This window comes from Vanellus vanellus (genome assembly GCF_965231255.1).
Source record: "Vanellus vanellus genome assembly, chromosome: 1".
NCBI classification, from domain to species: Eukaryota; Metazoa; Chordata; class Aves; order Charadriiformes; family Charadriidae; genus Vanellus; species Vanellus vanellus.
Window position 1 is genome coordinate 68,387,718 of NC_138905.1, and position 22,383 is coordinate 68,410,100.

The 22,383-nt window shown below is 50.8% G+C and overlaps 1 protein-coding gene across 1 annotated transcript in view; it reads left to right on the forward strand.

The window, feature by feature from the left end:
- Window positions 1–22,383, forward strand: part of B4GALNT3 (beta-1,4-N-acetyl-galactosaminyltransferase 3) — a gene marked incomplete at its 5' end in the record, with an annotated part of 69,013 nt that overhangs the window by 35,527 nt on the left and 11,103 nt on the right. The window contains 11 exons of the mRNA XM_082499047.1: window positions 6,961–7,064; window positions 7,743–7,820; window positions 14,944–15,039; window positions 15,573–15,663; window positions 16,555–16,655; window positions 17,011–17,078; window positions 17,634–17,712; window positions 18,145–18,211; window positions 19,956–20,099; window positions 20,515–20,624; window positions 21,550–21,650. Of these exons, the coding sequence (XP_082355173.1) occupies window positions 6,961–7,064; window positions 7,743–7,820; window positions 14,944–15,039; window positions 15,573–15,663; window positions 16,555–16,655; window positions 17,011–17,078; window positions 17,634–17,712; window positions 18,145–18,211; window positions 19,956–20,099; window positions 20,515–20,624; window positions 21,550–21,650 (1,039 nt within the window). The remainder of the gene's footprint in view (window positions 1–6,960; window positions 7,065–7,742; window positions 7,821–14,943; window positions 15,040–15,572; window positions 15,664–16,554; window positions 16,656–17,010; window positions 17,079–17,633; window positions 17,713–18,144; window positions 18,212–19,955; window positions 20,100–20,514; window positions 20,625–21,549; window positions 21,651–22,383) is intronic.

The window sequence follows — 22,383 nt, forward strand, 5'->3', positions numbered from 1 at the left end:
TAGCACACACTAGGTTGAAACAGAGACATTTCTGGAGCTGACTTATGATCTCAGCCCCATAATTTAGAAGGATAATGCAACTGGCAACAACATCATGGGGCTTTCTCACTGAAATACAGCAACGCTTCTCCTTGTGCATACCCTCACTGAGCTCTCAGGAGGCAGGCAATATTTGCCAGGTAACCTTGTAGCATAGGTGGATTTCGTGATTTAACAAGGGCAATGGAAAATTTTAGTAGCAGAAGCAAGATTTGAATTTTATCTTCCACAAAACAGGTTAGTGCCCCAGCCGTTGCTTATCAGTTCCTCCCTTCCTGTATGAAATACGTTTCCTATACCTAGAGGGCAACAGCAGCAAGGTATTTGTTTGGTGGGTGAGTCTGGAAATCAGACTGCATGAGTGCCCTAGGTAGTTATATCTGCTCATTTTCCTCTCGTTACGGAGTGCTTTGCTCTCTGCCTTTTCCTCCGTCGTACTTCATGTACTTTTAATGTTGTGCAGCTTATTATCAGAGTTTGCAAACTCACAGCACAGCCATGCAGTTTCGCAAAGCGGTGAATCAGAGTTGTAACTGGAGGAAGAATGGAGTCGTTTATGTCTGCACACACGGTCTCTAACTTGTGATTTATCCCCGGAGAAGGTCAGCAATCATATTTGCAGGGTTCTGCTCTAACCAGAAATGGAAAGGTTTGCAGGGCTCCCTCTGTAACACCAGGTTTCATAACTTCTTGAATCCTTTTAACTCCAGGAGTGTTGTTCTGATCTTTATCTGAAAGTGAGGAGTTCACTCTTTTCTGCTTATGCCTTTTGTTGACTTAAATAAGTAACCAGAGAGACTCTCTTGGCCTGGGTCTACCCTTGAATGATTTTTTTTTTTTTTTTTTTTTTTGGTAGTTTCTCTGGCCCCCTGTCTGTGATTCGTGGCTTGACCTAACCTTCACTCACCCCTATGGCCCGAAACCATCGGATGTTCCTTTTTACTTTATCCTTCCCCCGTATCTCTGTTTTCAGGAGGTCAGTTGACACCTCATCTTTATGCTTCGTACACTTAGTGTTGTGGGGCTGCATACACGCGTGCGTGTGGTGGAGCAGGAGGTGGGTGTTGCTTCCCCTACAGTGTGGCACTAGCAGTAGGGGTTTGCTCTGGTCAGGGTGTGCAAAAGACATGTCAAACTCTCTAATTACTCTGTTTCTCAGAGCGCGATGCAGCACTGCCTTGGCCAGGTGATGGCTGCTCCCAGGCTGCAGCCACGAAACCATGCAGCCTGGGGTGCACGGCACGGCGTGGCAGCTTGTCCCCAGGATCTCATTGGCCAGAAATATTCGGTTACTGGACCACAACCTCACTGCCCAGCACACCCAGCAGTCATGTGGCGGGGTGAAGGCACTCCCAGTGCACTGCCTGTGTGAGTGGGGTATAATCTAAATGAGAATAACTGGGGCAGGAGGTAGAGGTGAGGTTCATGTTCAGGGCATGAGACTTAATGCATACGCGTGTGAGGGACTGCACGGCTCCCTGAATACAGCTCCTATGTCATGTTCAGTTTCAAGCAACCTTCCTCAATATCTTTTGGACTAGTATGTTTTCAAAGCAACTAATGGTAATGTTTGGACGTATTGGGTACTGCATCTGCCTACCTGTTCAGCCAGGAATAATACTGGGAAAGACCTCAAATCATGTCCAAGTCCCTTAGGATGAGAGCAAGTTGGGGAAAAAAAAAAATCAACCAGGATGAGAGGAGAAATAAGATTGTCCAAGAGAGGGTTGAAATATCATGCCATGCTGAGGGGTCCGTGGGCACTGCGGGTATTGAAGAGCAAAACTCTGCTTTGTGCCTGACAGTTTTTTCTTGCCCTGTCCCTACAACAGAAGAGGAGGACAGGGTCGGATCAAAAGGAAAATGCTTTTCGTGCAAACCAGCCTGTGGACCTGCTGTTTCCTGAGGCTGCTGAGCGGGATCATTTAGCAGGTTTACCAAAGGGCTGGCTAGCATATGAGCGTTAATAGCATTTGCAGCTATGTAAGCAGCAGTAACAACAGCAGAGTAATCAAATCTCATCCTTCAGAGGGGAAGCTGATCACCTGAGTGAGTCTGGGATTTCCCCCTCGCACAAGTGCCAGGTACCTTCACAGACTAATTGAAATGTTGGGTGTTGTCTGGGGCCAGGGGCAGGACAGTGGCTTGATGGATCTAATCTGGTCACACTCCTGCCCCGAGGCCTGATAGCTCCCCTGGCATTGCTATCTGTTATCTCTGGCTGCGGCTTTCTGCTTTTGTAATTTTTATTTTTAGTTTGCTTTTTTTTCCTCTTGAGCCACGCTTCAAGTGCATTGCTCTGGCAGAGTCATAACTGCTGGATGAGATCTCCCCATCACCACTTGCTGTTCCTGCAGCTTCCTTCGCTGACTTTTAACCTGAGTGCAGTAAAAGGCATAGCTGAGAAGAGGCAGACATGCCCCTGGGCCCTGGCCGGACCCAAGGCAAGAAACATCTTCATCTTATTTCCTCTTGTTACAGCTTTTCTGTCCCTTAACAGCGGGTCTGCGGGCAGCTGGCCCCAGAACGGTTGCCTTTTACAGGGGGTTGTCCTGTATGACGCAGCGTCTGTCTCAGCCTCCTCTTCAGCCTCTTTTTTTCTTTCCTTTCTGTCCTCCTGCCTCTATTTCCAGAAGTGAGCTCAAGTCGTGAGGGCTGCCTGGCTGAAATCCAGAGGGGCAGCTGAGGCTCAGCCCCAGTGGGCATTTGGGTCCTCAGCAGGCAGCTGCCAGCCTGCCTGACAGGAACAGGGACAAAAAGTTCCCCTTTTCCCCAAAGAAGAACCACCCTTACCTTCCTGATCTCTGCTTGTAGAAAAGAGAGTCATTGCCATGAACCTGGCTGCTCCTCTGCCCCTCCACAGTGCCTTTGAGAACATCTCCTTGCTCATCAGGTCCCTCTCGGCACAAAATCGTACAAACCTCCCCATCTGTGATGCTCTGGCACCAGCCGCACCATTGCAGTCAGGGCTGGCAAAGAGGCAGGTTTGATGTCGCAATGTGTGTGGTGTAACCATGGGGCGCTGGAAGCATGGATGCTGCTCTACCCTGGCTACTGGGGTCTGCTGTGGTGCTTGTGTGGCCACCAGCCAGCTCAGTTGGGCAAGATGGCCCAGCAGAAAGCCGGGTGCCTGCCTTTCTCTGGGCTGGATTTTGGGTGAATCACTGCCCTGAACTGTCTGTTACAGCCGTGGGGAGGCTGGTCCTGATGCCAAGGAGGGGGAGTATGTGGCAGCAAGGCTGGCCACTGCTTCTGGCAAGCTGTGCCTGCACCAGGGTTGCCTCCCTTGGAGGTGTTTGGGGTGAAAAAATAGCCTTGGAAAACAACAGTTTTGCTTTGGGAAGTGATGAGAGGTAAATGCCCAGAAGAGAGAAAGGCCTGGGGTTGGCTGGTACATCTGTCTGACAGGCTAATGGCAACAAAGCCCGGCCCAACATCTTCAGCTATTCACCTGGCTGTGAGACAGGCTTTTCCCAAACCTTTGATTTCTGCCTTTACAGTTTTTTGCTTTTTCCCATCCTAACCCCAACCGGTTTTGTAGGGGGACTGGAGCAAAACCATCAAAGCTAATATTTCTGGCATTCCCTCTTAGTAATGCTGAAGTGTTTGCTGAGGTATTTCAGTTCCTGCCTTCTCCTTTTTTCCAGGCGTATTCTTGTTGGCTTTAAATAGCCGTCAAGAAAGTGCTCCAGCAGCTGGGCTGCGGTGCAGAGCTGATGGAGACCTCATGGATGGGTCAAACCTGTGGTGGACCACCTCACTCTGGTGCTCTTGAGACAGAGCAGTGGACTTAGCCACAGGGCTCTGCTCTCTGGCTGTCACGCAGGAGAGGATACCTGCAAGGCAATGTCTGGAATCCTGTGGCATGTGCTCTAGAGAAAACCTTCCTTGTGTCCTCAATCAGCAGTTGGCCTCAGTAGGTCTTCTGGCTACAGGAAGCTGGAGGAGCCATCTCTTTTCTATAGTTCTTTCCCTCCTCCTAGCAAGGAGTGCATGGGAAGAACCAGGTTCTTCTCCAAGGGTGCCCTGTGGAGATCCCCAGGGAAAAGCCAGTCCTTTGGAGAGGAACTGAAGCACCAAGCACTTTCTCTGAGGGGAGTGTTTATCCTATCATTTTCTGAAAATCATTTCCTACCTACATTGGGGAATTAGCCTGCCAGAGTACAAATTACTCAGCAAGGAAATCACTACCTCCGGATTAATTCCTAGCTGTTTTGTCTCTTCCACATTTGGCTGATGTAAGTGTTAGGTAAATATTTGTACAACGCAGAGAATCACCCCTTTTTCTTCTCTTTTCCAAGGGTCAGAGAAATGTCAGCCATTGGCACTGGTGTACGGCTGGGCTTCTGTGTTTGCTGTGAGGTGGGCTCCATGCCAGCCGTGCGCAGGAACCAAAGCGTGGACGAGCACGGGAGTTGCCGGCTGTGGAGGCCAGCATCCTCTTCCCAGGAGGGGCTGGTCCTGAGCTTATTCTGCAGAACATTGAAGTCCTGAGTTTAACGATGAAACCAAATAATCCCCCCCCTCTGCACAGAAGAAAAACCCCTGCTTCTCTTGGTGTCCTCCCTTGGTGAAACTCCAGGAGTGAACTGATTTTTGGTGCTGGTGGGGTTTTTTTTTTGTTTGGTTGGGTTTTTTTATTCCTGTTTTACTTGGTTCCTCTCTAGTTTAGCCAGTCCCACTCTTCTGGGTCTCTCCTCTGAGAAAGCGTGCTCCCCTCTCCCACTAGTACAATGAGCCCTCAAAGCAGCGAGTGCTGAGTTGTACGCGAACTATGAAGTCTCTTTCAGCCCCATTGCAAGTGGGGCCATGTGTCCAGCTGCAGGACACTCAGAAACAGTGGTTCCTGCCTCATTGCTCTGAACAAGGTGGAAGCTCACCAGTTATACATCATGTTATGTGAAGACACAGGAGTTTCTCCTTTCCCATGACAGGCAGTCCCTGAAGCACGAGATGTGCTTAGCTGCGTTAATCAGATTACTCACCCAGAGTGTCTGACTGAAAAATCTTCTGCAGAAGATAAATATTGATGTTGATATTTTTAGTGATAGACTTAAACCCCTAGCTTCAGATCAGAATCTGGGGGTGGGAAGACCTAGATCAGAAAGTTGTGGTTGTTCAGCATCTAACAGGGCCTGAAGGAAACCCACACATCTAAGTCAACACTGGGAAAGCAGGAAACCTTAGTTGTCTCTGATTCTTGTATCTCAGTTGCATCTCTGACTACTTACTTCCACATTTTCCACATTTCTTGCACTTTCTTTTCATTAATTGTCCTCTCTTTTTCACCACATCATAGGAGGCAGCTTCAACATCTTCGCTCTCTGCTCACCTCTGCCAGACCCCGCAGCACCCAGATTCAGGATCAAGTAGAGACAGTGTTTTGCAACCCTGTTTGTAGGTGCAATAACAGGCCAAGAGCTTAGCACAGCCAGGGAGGGGGATCTGTCAAAGGGTCGTTTGTGAATTCTAGTTCCTAGGGTTGTTTTGGGTTTGCCTTGGTCTCTACATAGCTCAGAGATGTTTTGGAGATGATCTAAATCGTGGGGGGCTTGTAAATGCCCCCACCAAAGCAAACTGGTGGAGCATGCTTCTACTTAAGCCCCAGTGAGTCTCCCGTGCTGCTGGGCTGGGTGGGCAGGGTGGAGGTGGGTGGGTAGGGTGGAGGTGGATATGCTGGCTCGAGAACAGTAGAGGTTTCCCCAGGAGTGGGCTGTGCTGCCTGCTCAGAGCATGTCCCTGCCAATTCTGGCTGCAGGAGCAGTGCAGAGGTCTCCGACTGTTCATCTCAGTGCCTGGACTTGATGCTGGCAGGCTGGTTCCTTTTATATACCAAGGCAGCCAACTCCTCTGGACCTCCTAAAGCTTTGGGGATGATTTCCATTGTTGAAGAAAATGGGCAGAGAGCCTGGCTCCGCTCCCTGGTACGTGGATATTAAGCTGGTCTGCCACCAGCCTGGGAAAAGCAAGTGCTTGCGGAGGTTTTGGCACTTAGCTTTTCACAATTAAGCTATCGTGCAGTGTGATCACAGCGCTGAGCTGCTGGCAGCTTGGTTAGTTGCTGACTCAATCCCAAAATGTTTAGCAGATCTGAAAACCGCATAGTGTGAGCCACCGTAACACTGCTGGGAGGCGTGAGCTCTGCTCATCAGCACTGTCTCGTTAGTGATATGGATGTGGTTAGGGAGAGCTACGAGGTTACACTGCATCTGCTCCTCTTTGTCCCTTCTAAGCCCAGGAGGCCAACGGAGTTGTAGAAGGAAACCCAAATCGATCCTGGCTTGAGCAGACTGGGAGGGAAAGGGGTGTCAAATGAAGTTGCTTTGAATCTGGAAGCTGACTTCACTTAGCTGGCGACGTGCTTAGCAGCATCGCTGCTAATATTTTAGGCATTACAGTTGAATGTCCCATCAGGTGCATTCTTTGCTGTCATTTTCTTCAAGAAAAGAAGATTGAAAGCTTTTATTGTGCAGATATGGGTATATTCAGAATGATATTATTTTGATGGTTAAACTAATTAGTAATCTGGTTATTGTCTTTTGGGTTTTTTTTGCATTGCTAGTTAAAAAAAAACGATATTCTTTATTTTGTCCAATGGGATTATCTGAGGGATGTACAAAGAGGTTCCCAGTACTGTGGTGATTAACGAGATCTCTGACATGTATTTTAGAACTATGATGAATCTTTAATATAACAAATTAATAAGAAGGAGGGAAGAGCTTTTAAGGAAGACAAAGGCAATTTCTCTCTCTGTGTCAGTCTGCCAACTCCAAGTAACATAAACAAATCCCAGTCTCTGCTGGACCGTTCCAGAGTGTTAGAGGTCTCTCAACCTTGTAAAGGACCAGTTTGTTCTGGTAACTGCTGCGGCTTCTTTTTTTAGCCTGTACTCTGACATCTCTTTCTGTTTCCTCTGCACAGGATATGAAAGCTGGAGGGAGCTGGCTAAAGCTCTGGCAGACACGAATGTCCCAGGTGGGGACCCAAGCCTTCAGTTTTATTATCCGCAGAAGCTGGGACACCAGGTGAGGAGGCTTGGGATGTCTTCTGAATGTTTAGAAGGGCAGACCTTCCTTTCTGATGCTGGCCCCAAGAGACAGTTCTCTCTTCACGCAGGAAAGAGAGCATGCCACAGGGCAAAATCTGAGCTGACTCACAGCAATGTGAATGTACAATGACTCCACTGTAGTCAATTAAGTTATTTTAGGTGTACTAAGCTGCAGCGGTGGGCTGAAGCTGGCTGGGTATGCAGCACAGGAAGGTAGTGCTAAGCAAGATGGAAGCAGAAATGAAAGGTCAGGAGAGAGTCTGTAGCTCTCTAGTAAAGCACATCTTGGTACTGCTGCCTGAAGGAAGTATTGGAAGAACTATTGTTTGGACCTTTTTGAAACAAGGATGGAGGAAAAACAAACAAACAAACAAAAAAAGAGAATGACCTAAGCTTTAATTCTGTGCTAGCAAACAGTTATAAAGTGCTGGTATACTTTCCCCTCAGTAGCTCACCATGGAAATTTGCTGTCAAAAAAGACCGGGAGCATTTTCACCCCACTATGGCCATGACAGCTGGCCTGTGCTTTGGAAAGGGAGCTTGGGAACCTGCTTTTTTCACATGTTCTTGTGACCAGGTTTGAGCCCTCTTGCGTATGTGTCAGTGCTGGGTCATTTATCAGGTTATTTTGACTTTTCCTCTACTTGTATTTCAGAACCAAGAGCTGCAAAGAGCTGGGAGGAATAAATCAAATTATGCAGCTGTGGACAACCCCATCCCGTGGATGCCAGAGGTGGGTGCCTTTCTCCATCGTTTTGCATGAGGGAGCTGTAGCCAGAGACCTGTGCAGGGAGAATGGAAGGCAGGGACCGAAGCCTGGAAATTCATTTGCTTTACTAGAAGTCCATTCCCTATCACCCCCTCGTGGCTTAATGACACTTACAGACCTGAGTAATCATCTGGAAAGACAGGAGTGTCCAGATTCCTGACGATTTGGCTTCTCCACCAGCCATCAAGGCACCAAGCACCCACCCATAATTCCCTGAGAGCGGGCAGCCCGCTGCCTTCCTGAAAGGTGAAGTTTATTCAGGGCTGGGAGTGCGTAGGGCCAAGCATGCAACAAGTAAATACATGACTGCGGCACGAAGAAGTGTCACGCTCTGCTCTTGCTCCGGCATTTGCTTGCTGTCCAACCCCTGTGTGTCATATGTAGAGATTTCTCCACTTCAGTGACACTTCTGATGAACAGAGACCTTCTCTGGTGACCCATGAAGACTGGGGTAAACATGCCTTTTGTTTCCTTCATGCCTCGTTTATTCTTTCCTCCCCTGTCCCCTTATCTAACCATTCCTCTTGAGATAAGGGAGCAATGCAGCCTGCTGATAATGAGGGACACCAGCCAGGGGGCATTTAGCTAATGGAGTCAGCTCACTAAATTCCTCAAGGTGATTAGAGACCTGCACAAATTAGAAGGGCCTCTGTGGCTGCCCTGGGGAGGGAGCAGGCTGCTGTCCCTGCGCTCCAGGCAGGAGACGATGGCAGAGGGAAAGTGCCTCCAGCCATGGCACTTAGCGGTTTGGGTCCCCGCAACATGAGCTAAAGCTTTCCTGCAAGCAGCCAGCACCAGTCACCCCCCCAGTGCCCAGAACCAGACCAGATCATGGATCTGTTCTGTGGCATTGGCTCTGGCCAGTGTCGGCCCCAGCTGGAGCCTGGGGGCTTCCTGCGGCCACGGGGCCTGGTGGGCAGCGGGCAGGCATGGCTGCCTCCCAGCTGAGTGCCTGCTGGCGAAGGGGCAGTGGGATGTTGGGGCTGGGACTGCTGCTATGCACAGGGATGACACGGAGCATTTAACTGCTCCCCTCTTTCACAGTAGCAGACGGTACAGGCTGTGTGTGGCATCCCCCAGCCTCTCTGAGGCTTTGCCTGATGTCTCTCATCCCCTCCCTGGGGATTTCTCAAAAGCACATATGTTTTGAGACCTGCCGGCTGTGGCATGCAATGAGCCTTTACTGGGTTAGAAACGCACCTGACGGGATACGCGCCATGGCTCGGGCGAAGAAGGTATGTGTTTAGCACAGGGCTGATCTGCAAAGCCCTCCGCTTTGCTGGTGGGGTGACTTCTCACCCTTGCGTGCTGCAGTGCCGGGCATGGCACCCACCAGCCTGCAAGCCCACCGCCCCGGTGTGGTGCTGCCGAGGGGTGAGCGAGCACGGAGGTCTTCTGGCCAAGGGGAATGGTGTAGGGCTTGAGGTGTGCTGTGCAGGGTGGCCCCACACCTGGAGAGGTGCTGAGTGCCTCCTGCCTTGTCCTGCACTGCTCCCTGTTGGGGAGGAGAGCTCTGCCAGGTAGCAGGGCTGTTGCCTCGGACCAGCTGCGTTGGGAATTTGTGGGTGCCCTGTGTCAGGTGATGCGCCATGAGAAGACTTTTGAGTCCCAGGGTATGCAGATACCAGCCTGGGGAGCTGGTTTGGGTGGCCTTGCCTCATGCAGACGTCCTGCCATTCTCTCCCAGCAGCCCCTGATCTCTAATGCTGCTCCTGTGAAGCACCCGCATCCTTCACCAGTTTTCTCTTTGTCTCTATAAGGCAAAATTTGCTGCCCTTGCTGTGGCACTGGCTGTACCCAGAGGGTCAGCAGAGCCACCCTGACTACAAACAGAGGCCGGCGGCTCACCGGTACCAGCTGGAGGAGATGGAGAGTGATTCATGGGCACAGCTCTGTATAGAGCTGTTTTCTGTCCTCTTAACTGCCGGCTGAAATTTATCCTGGCCTGGGGATTAAGTTTTTCTGTAACTCTGCCCAAATTAATTACCCAGGGTCTATGATCCCATTGTGCCCTCCCCACAGCATCTCTAAGAACTTAATTACAGCCTGATTCCTGGGGCAGGTTGCCTCCCATAGGTCAGGGAGCTGGGCTTTGTTTGAATAGAGAGGTGTATACCTGACAAACATAAATAATTAACAGGGTTGCAGGGTGAGCTGGCAACCAGCACGGCCAAAAAAAAGGACAGGTTTCAATTTTCCTCTTTCAGTTTCAGGAGGTGAAATCAGCGGTTTAAGTCTTCAGCCTTGGATAATGTGGTGGGAAAGTGTGCGCGTAGGAAATCCCTGATGAAGTTATACCATGCGAATGGGGGGAAGCATGGTTCAACCTCCCTCCTGGGTTCCTCAAGGTGCCTGTTTACATGGTCCCTACCACCACCGTCCCTTCCAGGTGCCAGGGCAAAGTCTTCCGGCTCCCAGCATCACCCACTGCCCCCTCAGGCTGGAGAGATGTGGGGCGTTTTGTTTCATTAATTCAGAAAGGTGCCTGGCTATCGCCAGGGTGAACCTGCGCTGTGGGACCGTGAGTGTCACTGTTAGGCACTGCCATAGGTGTGGGGGGAGGATTTTCAGAAATGCACCTGGTTAGCCCAGTCGTTCTCATTTACCTCTGCAAAAGCCTCTGCTCAGCTCTGAGAGGAGAAAGGTCTGGGAAGCACTGGGGGACATTTAAAACATGGCCCCCCTCTTCATGTCTGCACAGCCTCAGGACTTCCTTCTCACTGGAAGCAGGTGTGAGGGACATCCAGGAGCACAGCCCCTTGTGGGCAGCACCTGTACAGGTGTATAGGTGCTGCACAAAACCCGAGTGTTTTGCTAGAGCATCCTCCTGCTACCAAATCCGCCTTCCTTAGAGGACTAAAAGACAAAGCTGTGGCTGCTCGCTCTGTCCCTGCCCGCGTCCCTTCCTCTCCCGCTCCCGCCCGTCAAGTGTCAAGGCTTGGTGGGACAGGGGGGCTTTGTTGCTAACTTATCTTGATGGATTCCCGCAAGTGCCCAGCGCGGCAGAGCTTGCAGCGAAGCCCAGCTGCTGGCTGCTGAATGTCACCCAGACAGGGGAGCTGGGCCAGGCAGGAGGAGGGGCCGCGGCTGCGCTGCGGAGACAGAAGAGTCTTATGAACTCAGGAGTTTCCAGTTGGCAGCACAATGTCGCCTTTCTTCCCTGGCTCAGGCCCTCTCTGTGCCCTGTTTATCATTGCCGGCGCTGTGCATTCCCTGAGCTGCACGCAGCTACGCAGCTGATTTGCCTCCATGATGCCAAAGCCACCCGGGATTAAATTAGGAAAGACTTCTCCATCCTGCTCCAGTTTCAGTGCAGCAGGTCATGTGTCCGCTGCTGCAGTCGTCCCAGCTTTGCTGCTTGCCCTGGCTTCTGCTGCTGCTTTGCCTTTCTTCCCTGGGGCTCCTTGCTCACCAGGAACCTCTGGGTGTGCGGTGCCACCCCCCTGGGCTGTTTTGACATGATGGGGTTTTGGGCTAGGGAGAGAGGTCTGTGCTCTCTGGGTGCCTCATCCTCCTTTACGGTCTGTTTTCCTAGGAAGGGCTGCTCATCTAAAATTCCTCGCTAGAAGGAAGCGGAAATACCGAAGTCTCCTACTGCAAAGCTGGGGCTGCAGGCGGGTGTTAATTCAACATGCTTAGCAGGAAGGGTCGGCGCTGAGGCTCGGAGCCCAGCCGCGCTCCCGAAGCTGCGGAGGCTCTCGCGTCCCTGCACTTGTTAAGGTTCAGCTCTCCCTTCCCTCGGCAGCGCTGTCGCTTTGTGCCCATGGTGTTGTGCTCAGCCTGCCTAGACCTCTTTGGGAAGAGCATCTTGTCTTCGCGCCATGCTGACCGTGCCCTTGGTGTATGACCTGTGCCCGTTTTGGATCCGAGCTGGGTTCTTGCAATGCCACTATTTCAGCAGGGTGGAGATAAGCAACGGGGAGGTGGGGTTGGGATGGGGAGGAAGCCAAGGGGCGGGAGGAGCCCTCTAAATGGCAAGGCTCAGACCATGTAATACCAGCTCCCACTGAAAGCCCGGACTCTTGGTTTCTGTTCCTGGTTCTGGCCAAGTCAATCTACCCAAAATTTTCAAAGCAGATGTTCTTAAGAGGAGAAGGTGAACTTAACTTGTTGCTTACAAGGTCCTAAATTTCCAGCCCTTTGAAAACCAGGGCCAACTAGTACTGAGCTGGGAAGTCAAACTCAATAGCCATGTTTTAGGAAGTCCATCGACCTTTCTTAGGAGCTGTGTGCATGAATTAGCAACAATGGTGCCATTTATCTATTGCTGCAATCTGCAAATCCCCAAGCAGAAGATTTTTACTGCATGTTCTAGAGGAGACCCAAATAGCAAACAGAGGAATTTCTCAGCTGCCTGCAATGGGCAGCCATGAGTTGAGTCGGAGGGACGGAGGTGATAGGGTTTCAAAACAGCTGCTGCACTGATGACTTGTGGGGCCTAAAATTAAAGCCTAGCTCAGTTTTCAGTCCCAGAGCAGCGCTTTGGGCAACCAGCACTTATCTGTCAATAATGCTCTTCTTTTCCCTTTCAGAGGAAGCAGAGAGTAAGTTAGGCTGCTGTAACGCAGAAGAAAATGTGTTGCTTCAGAAAAGGCTCTGAAACCACATGCAAGAAATGCTTATTATTTACCAGTTAATTATTTCTAACAGCTGTGACTGCTTGAAAGTGAAGTGATCTCATTAGCTTCTGCCAGAATCTCCTCTCAGGTGGCTTTGCAAAGACTTTGGAGACAGGGGTGTCAGGCTAGAAATCTCAGGAACCATCTCTTACAGCATTGATGGAGCACCTAGTACAGCAGTGTCTGCCTTATTTTTTAGTAGGCTGCCCTTTCCCTAATACCGCCAAAGTCCGCAGTATTGTATTAGAATGGGCCTGGTCCAAGTTTCCTCTGCAAATATTTGAGCAAGTCTAGCCGCTCTTCTGGGACTTCCCTCATAAAGATCTGGTTTAGCATTTGGGCTACCCCATGCCAAAGCCAGCCCTGCTCCATTGCAGTCCTGAGCCTCGGAAGCATCCACTGGGTCTGTCTTTGCCAGGAGGGGACTGCAGCGCCAGCCTCTCCACGGTGTGGGAGTGTTGTGCTACATTTCATCGAGATCTGAGCCTGCTATCTGCAGTGTGCAAACAATTATCTAAGAAGAAAAACCAGCTTCGCTTGTGGGTAGCAGCAGACTGCCATAAGACTCAGATTCTGGCAGTGACTCGCTGTGGGAGCTCAAGCCTGTTCACCTCACTTCATGTTCCACAAGAAACAGCAGTTGTCGTTATTTGATTTGGCTGAGAAAAGTAATGTAAGACTCTGGGGTGTGAATCTGGATTTGGCCAAGGGGCACGGGACTGCCTAGCAATTGCGTTCCAATTCAGTGTTTGTCACACTTGCAGTGATTTATTTGTATCGCAGGTCCTTGCAGAGTCCCAGGTTTCTCTTGGCTGCATCCATCGCCCCAAGCCCTCTGTGTAGTTCCTCTGATTTTGTGCAGCGTCACTCTGGGGAATTACATCCGCTTTTTCTTGCTGCTTTTCCTCTTGTCCGATGAGCAGAATCCAGGCTGAGGGATGTCAGCAGAGGAGAAAAGGAGAGGAGATAGTAGTGGGGGCCGACACGGGCTTGCAGACATCAGTCAAGCACTGGCAGCGCAGACACCAGTGAGAGAGGGCTGATGAGAGACCACTCAAGAACAGCAGTGGTTGTGAATGTGTTTTGCCTGGCACGCAGAGATGGTTTTCACATGCATGACTAAAGCCCACAGCTCGCAAGGAGCATTACTGCAGAAGCTGGTGCCAGGCCGAGTCTGCTCCACGTCCTTCCTTCAAGCCATGGTTTATTACAAAATGAAACCCCAACCCGCTGTCCTGGGAAAAGTAACTCCGCGAAGTGGTTTCTCTGCTGGGAGAGCACAGAGGGGTTGGGCCCTCCTTCACCGTGCGGCTTCAGCCCTCCTAGAGGCTCCCCAGTGAAAACTAAGAATTTGCTGCCATCTGTAGACATTTGGGTGCTGTTCAGGCAGTTTCCCCATTCCTGCTCGCACAGCCCTTATATAGGCAAGACAGCCGCAGCAAAACCTCCACAGTCCCAAGGCAACCTATTCCTTTCTTCAGCATTTCCCCATCTAAGGTAGCTTCTGCATTCTCCAGCCTATTTATTCTCTGCTGTCTGGTGACGGTCCTTGCGAGGAGGGTTTCAGCATCTGGCTCCACCGGTTGCAGGCAGAGAGCTTGGGCTTTGCTGGGGGGCAGCCAGCTCCTCCCTTCTGAATGGCTCTGACAAAAAGAAAGTCTTTCCCTTGAGGAGGGTATGGCTGAAATCCCACAACAGCCAACAAGCTTTTCTCAGCAAAGCTGTGCTCCAGGTCTCTGTTGGGCACCGACAGCCTCTCCCAGCAGGGCTGGCTGGGTAGTGCGGACAGCCACCCGTACCCACATTGCACACCCTCCTATGCTGTCCAGAAGGGGATCCCCGCTCTCGGCAGCAATTTTATGTCTCTGTGGGCACACAGAGGCCATGCTGTCCACTGACCTGCCGGTGCTGCTGCTCCCCACCCTGCTGAGCTGCCATCTCCCTATCCACATCATCCTCCATGAGCTTTACTTCGCAGACATGCTTTGAGAAGGGCATCTGCCGTCTCCCCTCCCTAGGGTCTCCCCTCTTCCTCAGGTCAAGAAAATAGCCCTGAAATGGTGGGGGAGTCCAAAACACCTTCTTGGAGGACATAAGACCCTACACTCTCTTTGCTGGATCATGGGGGGCTATTGCCATCCTACAGTGTGTCCCACACCCTGCCCTCAGAGCACATCCTTCTAGTTAAACACCTCCTTGATGGAGCAAAATTAAGTGAACCCCAGCCACTTAACTGGTCCCAGGCATTATTACAGTTCCTTGGTGCCATTCAGACTGTCACCTGTGCCAACCCCAAACCCTCAGCAGGTGAGAAATAGGGGTCTGGACATGCGTCCTGCAGACCAGCCCATCACAGCAGCAGCTTCTTCCTTTGCTCTCATAAGGATTCCCATCCCGGGGCTGTGGCTGAGGTTGGCAGAACAGGGGGGGGATGCAGCAATTCATGGTGACCCACTTCTGTCCCCTAGTTCCAGGGCCAGGCCAATCTGCATGTCTTCGAGGACTGGTGCGGCAGCTCCACTGAGCAACTCAGGAAAAACCTTCACTTCCCTCTCTTCCCCCATGTGAGTAAGACCACGACACCCCCTGTCCCACACTTCCCAGCTCTGCTTCCCATCTGGATCACCCGTGCTTCCTTCACATCCTGTCCCTGTCCCTCTCCATCACCTCCTCTGTCCTCCTGCTGAGGGAGCAGGAAGCTTTCACAAAGGTTCCACAGCTGCAGCTCTTCTGCTGCCCAGGGGAGGCTCATTTTACCCATGCTCGTCTGCCAGGCCTTGGACATGGGGTGAAGGAGCCCTCCCTGCAAAGGGTGAAGGTGCTCTCCCTGCAAGTGGCTAGCGAACACCACGTCCTGTCCCCACCATCTCACCAGCATCCCCCATGCAGCTCTCCCCTCCGCAGCAGTACTTGCTCCAGTTCATCTCTCATCTGACCTGCTCTTTTTCCCTGCCTCTGCAATACACCATACCCCATACTCCTCCCAGAGCAAACCTCATACTTACCCCCTACCCACCTGTCCCAGGATTTTTGCATTCCTCCTTGTTCCTTTCACATCTAATTATTTTAATTAGTTTTTTTTCTTCTTCCACTTCAGACACGAACTACACTGAAGAAGCTGGCTGTGTCCCCAAAATGGACCAACTATGGTCTCCGGATATTTGGCTATCTGCATCCTTTCACTGATGGTGAGGGCTCCGAGGCTGCTGTGCCACCTCTCGTGTCTCTTCTCACCTGCCCCTCCCTCCCCTCCTGGTAATGAACACTGGTACCTTCACCCCCACAAGCCCAACGCCAGGTCCCTCGTGGGCACAGCTAGCCGTGCGTGACGGGCTGTGGCCGCCTTGGCATGGGTGAAACGCATCTGCCTCCCCTGTAGGGTGGAAATGAAAAGCACAGAGGAAAACAGATGGGAAGTGCTAGATAAAAAACAATGCTGTCATGAATGCACAGCCCCATGGCGTGTCCGTGGGCACGAGCAATCCCTGAGCTTTTCCTCTCTCCCTCGCATGCGCAGGACTGTACATGACATCATTTATGTTCCTGCTGCTCCCTGGGTGCATGAATACCATCTGACAGCAGCTGACATCTGTATCGCCCAGCTGCATGCTTCTGCCCGGAGCAGCCTTCTAGCACTCACACACATCTCCTGGTCCCCTGGCCCTCAACTGCCATCCCTGTAACCCTGACCAGAACAGCGAGACTCAAAGCACCTCCGTCTCCCTTTGTGGGTCCCCATGCACGTTCGTCCATCCAAATGCAGCTTCTCACACAAAAATTTACTCTGCAAACAAAAGGGGGGGCAGGGAATCTTTGCATGGACCACCTCTAAGCTTTGCGAGTTAGATGTCAAGTGAAGCCAATGCAGGAGGAATAATTGCATCTGTAAAGTTTTGTTTTCAATCACGGCACAGCTAGAGAATTCAGAGAGGGCCAAAGGAGTGGGGGTGGTAATATCAAAAGGGAAGGTATATTCTCACCAGGAAAAAGGGTGAAGACAGCATTTTAGAGGAGCAGAATCCGTTTTGTACACGAGTCCTTACCCCAGAGCCCTACTTAATCCCTCCATCTCTCGACAGGGGAGTTTCAGTTTGCTATTGCTGCGGATGACAATGCTGAGTTCTGGCTGAGTCCAGATGAAAAGACCTCTGGTCTCCAGCTGCTGGCCAGTGTCGGCAAGGTACAGTGCATGCTGCATGGCTTCTTCCATCGAGGCTTTAATGTTTCTGTGGGGATGGAGACCCTTCTGTCTCACATACTTTCTTGGACTACCCAAGTTTCTTTTCCTGCCCCACTACAGACAACACCACAGATGCCAGATGGGTATAATGCGACATGCCTTAAGCCAGTTACATACTGGCAGTGCTGTTGGGAGCCCCACGTTCACGATTAAGGGACTTAAATCTGTCCACAGATTGTGGATCTCACAGCCAACTTACCAGGAGGAGTAGCTCAGTTTTCCCTCTTCATCACTCCCAGTGCAGTAACCAGGGAAGAAACTCGTCTTAACTAGAGCATTTTCTGTCTCTTCACAGACAGGGAAGGAGTGGACTGCACCAGGGGAGTTTGGGAAATTTCACAGCCAGCAGTCAAAGATGGTGAGGTGAGTGAGCAGAGCCCCTCGCTCCCAGCCACCTCTGCACACGTCCAGGAAATCACAAGGACAAGGAAAAGGAACCCAGGCTTGTTCTGAGGAATTTAGCAATATAGAGAAAGGGATTAATCTGGGGTATCACCAAAGCTTAAGTGACACATCCACACCTGTGCCAGTTGCTTTGCTGGTTTACTGCAGGAATGCAACACTGAATTTTTCTTCCCTGGAGGAAGCAGCCACCAGCAGATCCAGACTCCTCTATATGAACTGTATCCCAAGCTTCCTGCCTTGGAACTGGCCAGGATTCCCAGAGGCCAAAACCCAGCAGGCAGGACTGAGAGAGAGTTATTCGGAATCAACTGAGAAGGGTCTAGAGTGCTCCAGGTGCACAAGGGAAGCTCCCTATCTCGCTGTCAGCATCTGGATTTTCTTGGCAGTCCTAAACCCTGCTCAGGCTGCGAATTAGGTTGTTTTGTGGGTGCGGTTGCTCTCCACTCATTGTCCGCTGACAAGCTACGAAATGTGCCTTAATGCCTTTGGTGACAGACACATTGTTCTTCACAGGTTGTCAGCTGCAGGCAGGTACTATTTTGAGGTGCTGCACAAGCAGGATGACAGAGGAACAGACCATGTGGAAGTAGCAGTGAGTCTGTGCAAATGGCCATGCTGTATATGCATCCCCGCAGAGCTCGGGAATGACGTTTGTTAATGATTTCCCTCCTTTCCCAGGCCCCAGCTCCAATTTGCATGAGATGTATCTAATCCCTTCCAGAGCCCTTACCTACTTCTATGTGGGATAGTCCTGGCCGTGTGTCAGGACCTTTTTCTCTGCGTGCTTGGGATAGTTCTGCCCTCACCGGTCTCTGTTGCAGCTCTTTGTCCTTTCCTGCTTTGGATGTGTCCTGGGGGATCTCAGCTCATTCCCAGTCTTTTGCTGCTAGATAAACTCGGTCATAGTAAGGAGAAAGAGGAAGCTGTGATCCCATCTGGTGAAAAAACGTCTTGTGCCTGTTCCTTTTGTTCAGGCTTGGTTAACTCCATAAGCACTTCATTTTAATGTGTTTCTCTGTTCCAGTGGAGACTGAATGACCCAGAAGCGAAGTTCAAAGTCATTGACTCCCAATACCTCTCCCTCTTTGCTAGTAAGTATCTTCAGCACAGGTTTCCCTGAGCACCTCCCCATTCTTCCAACATATCAGCAGTGTTTCATGGTGAATCATAGTCTAGCCAGGCAAATACCATGCGTACAGATCATTACAAGAAAGAAGTGGAGACAGGTCAAGAGAGAGATCTCTGGACTCATTATTAAATATAGGAAAATTGGAAGTGGGATTGGAACATTATTTCAGGGAAATGTAGAGTTAGTGAGGAAGTGCAGAGGGGAGAGTCTGCAAAGGTGAGAACTGTTCCAGATGTGAAAGAAATACAGGATGGAGGTTGCCTGCAGAGAGTTCAGGGGAACGTGAGACCCATAACATGGGAGCTGTGGGGGTGCGCTGGCAGCTGGACATGACCAGGGAGAAGGGGCTGCTATAGTACTTCCAGGAGATTTCACTCTGTGTGTGGGGCACAATGGGATACACTAGTGATGTTGGGGGATGCAGCTTTCTTCTGTATCAGCCTCAAGTCTCTTCAAGTTGCTGCTGGATTGCACCAAGCACGTCAGCCTAGTTCCTCCTGTTTTGTAAACCTTTCTTAGCACATCAAGTGATGATCAGTTAAGGAGCTCCTTAGTCCTGTTTACCCTTATCTAGCTTTGTCAGTATTGCTTTCCTCTGACAGCATTCCCCCTTTCCGTATCTACCACTGTTGCCTTCCAACACATCTGGGCTTTTTTCATGCCAACACTCTTGCCCAGTGAAGACTCCCTGATGTAACTGAGACATCTGTTTGCTATGTCTTGGATCACAACCTGCTGTGTTTTCTGAAACCTGCTGTTTGGCCAGGACCAGGCTCTTTCCATTAGGTCTTCCGTCCCCATCCTTTTTACTTCTGCTCTTTTCTTCTTATTAATTCCCTGTAGAATGGAAGACTCACATCCCAAAAGATCTGTGGCTGGGCACAGTGCTGCAGTCTCATCTATATCTGGCACCTTCTGTCCATACAGTGTTTCTCTCTTCCATATCAGCCTTTGGCTTTATCACGTGTCATCCCATTCCTTCTGGATTCCCATGTTGTTTAGTACCCAAAAGTACAGTAATCCTAGTGCCTTTGGCAACATGTTGCCTTTCCCTCCAGAATACTTATTCAGTTCCCCTTATCTCAGAGTAAGATCCATGGAGACATGAAGTTCTCTGGCAGCAGCACCCAGGAAAAATGTAACCAATAGCCAGTCTTGAATTTAAGCTTCCCATTGCTCCTGGCCTCCATTCCCCTGCTGGGGCATTATCTGTCTCAGCCACTGAAGGCCTCACCCCAGGGTCTTGCCCCTTTTCCAGCACAGGAAAAAGCTCTGGTCCTCGAGTTTCTACTCCCCTTCATCTTTCCTCTCTCCTTTTAAAATAAACTTAATGCTAATGATTCAGATGTGTTCAGTAGTTCCTGCCAGCATGGGGCTTCTTCAGCACACCACTGCTGGCACGTCCAAGGCAGGAGGTCATTTTCCTCCGTTACTTATCTCTGTGTGTGTTCGCTTTCAGTGGTAGCCACGTTCCTACCTCACAGCTTCTATATTTCCAGCTTTCTGAGTCAAAGCCTTTCCTTCCCATGGTGTCTTTGCAGTGAAGCTCCTGTTCAGCACCATTTAGGCATTGCTGTGCCAGAGTCAGCATTAGTGCCGTGGATGCAATGCCATCTGGAAAGGGTTGACACTGGGGAAGGGGACTTTTCTGGGACAAGGGACAAATTAGCCCTTCCTCCCCCTTCCATTCTCTCTCTGGTTTCTAGACGAGACGCTTTTAAAGATGGATGAGGTTGGGCATATCCCGCAGACATTGGCCAGTCACACGAGCCGGCCCGCTGACAGCACAGGCAGCAAGGCGCACCCAGCCGACATGTTGAAGCCTGACCCCAGGGACACTCTTTACAAAGGTGAGACTTGCAAAGTGGTTGGGGAGGTAGCTGCAGCCTGTCACAGCACGTGCAGTAGCACAGTCAAGAAAGATTGTCCTCCTACGCCACGGTGATCAAAGGCCACGCTTTTTTTTCTCCCCAGTGCAGAGGAGAGGGGAAGTATGTGATACCAGTCTCTGTAAGAGGCAAAGCACAGACAAAAACCAGCTCCTCTTCTTGGCATCCAGCTCACGCGACATTCCTGGGTGTGATATTTTAGTATAAGTGCTGTAGAGCAGCGTAAAGAGATGAGCTGCGCAAGATAGTTTGCTTTATGTATCTGTTAGTATTTCACATGGATAAGTAGAAACCTGGCACAGAAGTAGCTAAGCTGGTGTGTCATTTACAGCAGGGCTTCTCCAGCAACGCTTGCCTACGTTTTTCTTCTTCTCAGTGCCCCTGCTCAGCAAGTCTCGTGTGCGCCGAGCCTTGCCAGACTGCCCGTACAAGCCCAGCTACCTGGTGAATGGATTTCCTCTGCAACGCTACCAGGGACTCCAGTTTGTAAGTTTTACTCCTTGAGCAGGTACTTGCCCAGGGGAACACAAGGAGGAAGGAGGGAGACACCATGAACCATGGGGGCCTCTCCACCGATCTGGAGTTCCTGGGCAGATTTGACCATCTGCTGTTCAGGTCTCTGCATCCCAGTACGTGCCAAAAGGCGGCACCAAGAAAAGAGAGATGGGTGCTACACATTGCTCCCGGGTCTCACTGTGGTACAAGCATGCGTGTCTTACCGAGCCCCTCATACCTCGAACAAAGAGGTGAGCTCACCTTCACCCAGAGCCTGACAATGGCCGAGGATTTTATTCTCCATGGGGTGAACTGTAGTCTGTGTGGACTACTAAAGCCCCTGACAAGCTTAAAACTGGTCTTGAAGGGGGAGCTCACATTTATGGGTCGCACAACATATCAGGAATTAATCCCCTGCATAGCAGAGCAGATTCTGAGGTCTGCTGGGGACAGGTCACCAGCATGGTTTGCCCTCCCTGGATGCCAGTGCAAGCCTGCGTTCCCCAGGGGACTCGCATCCTGGGCAGCCCTGGCTCCCTCAGCCTTGCCTGGAGGTCTCTCCACATGCTTTCTGGGCTCCTGTGATCCCCTGCATCTCTTCAGAAGCGCTTGCCCACCTCTCTTCTAGCTAGTTCTCGCTCTGTTATAGGATTTAAACGCACAGTTACAGAGATGGACAGACAGATGCCGAGAGAGAGAGAGAAAAAGGCATACCCGTGCACGTATCCCAGCACGCTTCCTTCTGTTTTCCATTCTCACAGCCTGCTGCTGGCTGCTTTGGAGAGGCAACTAGTTAGTGAGCCACCCCTGCTCCCTCTCAAAAGGGCTGGGCACCCTGCGGCTGTGTCTGGGTCACCTTGTGACTGATATCTGGCATTTATGAGGGTTTCACTTTATTTTCCTCCCTTCTTCCCAGGTTCATTTATCCTTTGTTTACCCGAATGATTACAGCCGCCTGAGCCACATGGAGAAAGACAACAAATGCTTCTATCGGGAAAACCCTTATTACTTGGAAAGGTAGGATGCTGCAAATGGGGGTTTACTAGCAGGGAGGGAGGAGGTGGTTTGAAGGCTAGAATTGGGGTGGAATTTCATGCTCGCTTCTGTAGGACTCTCTTAATTCTTAAAGATCCCCTAAGCCTTGCAAAACATTAAAGCGTTTATAGTTTCTTTCAATAACTTATGCTCCCTTTAAGTGAAAATACGTTTAGGTCTCAAGGGGAAAATGCGGCTGCTTTTCTTGCTCTATTAACCCAGTAGCTGGGTCAGAGCACGTTTGTTCCGCTACATCAGGGAGTGTATTTCCAGCAAACTTTGCCTGCCAGCAGCTGGGGCCTCCTGATGGCTGTCGCTGTGAAAGCCAGACCACGCTTACCACCAGGCATCTCTCTGGGGGAAGAAATGCATGTCGTTCACCTTCACTGGAGTCTGGCTCCCAGCAGTGACCCTGCGAGGGAACCGCCACTCGCATGCTCTCCCCTGCCACAGGCAGACACCTTGTGTGAGGACCTCCTTCTATTCAGGAGGATTTTTTTTGCAGGATAAGGAGAGTCACTTTTCCGGTGAGATAACTGATGGTGGCCTCCCTGTGCTCAGGGTCTTCTGCCTCCCTACAGGACTGTTTTGAGGGCTGGAACAACAGATCATTTTGTAGGTTTTGGAGGGAACTCCTGGGACTGGGGTTCATAGTGAAGGATGGAGAAGGTGGCTGCCATGGGCTAGAAGGTGCCACCCAGGTTTATTGATTTGA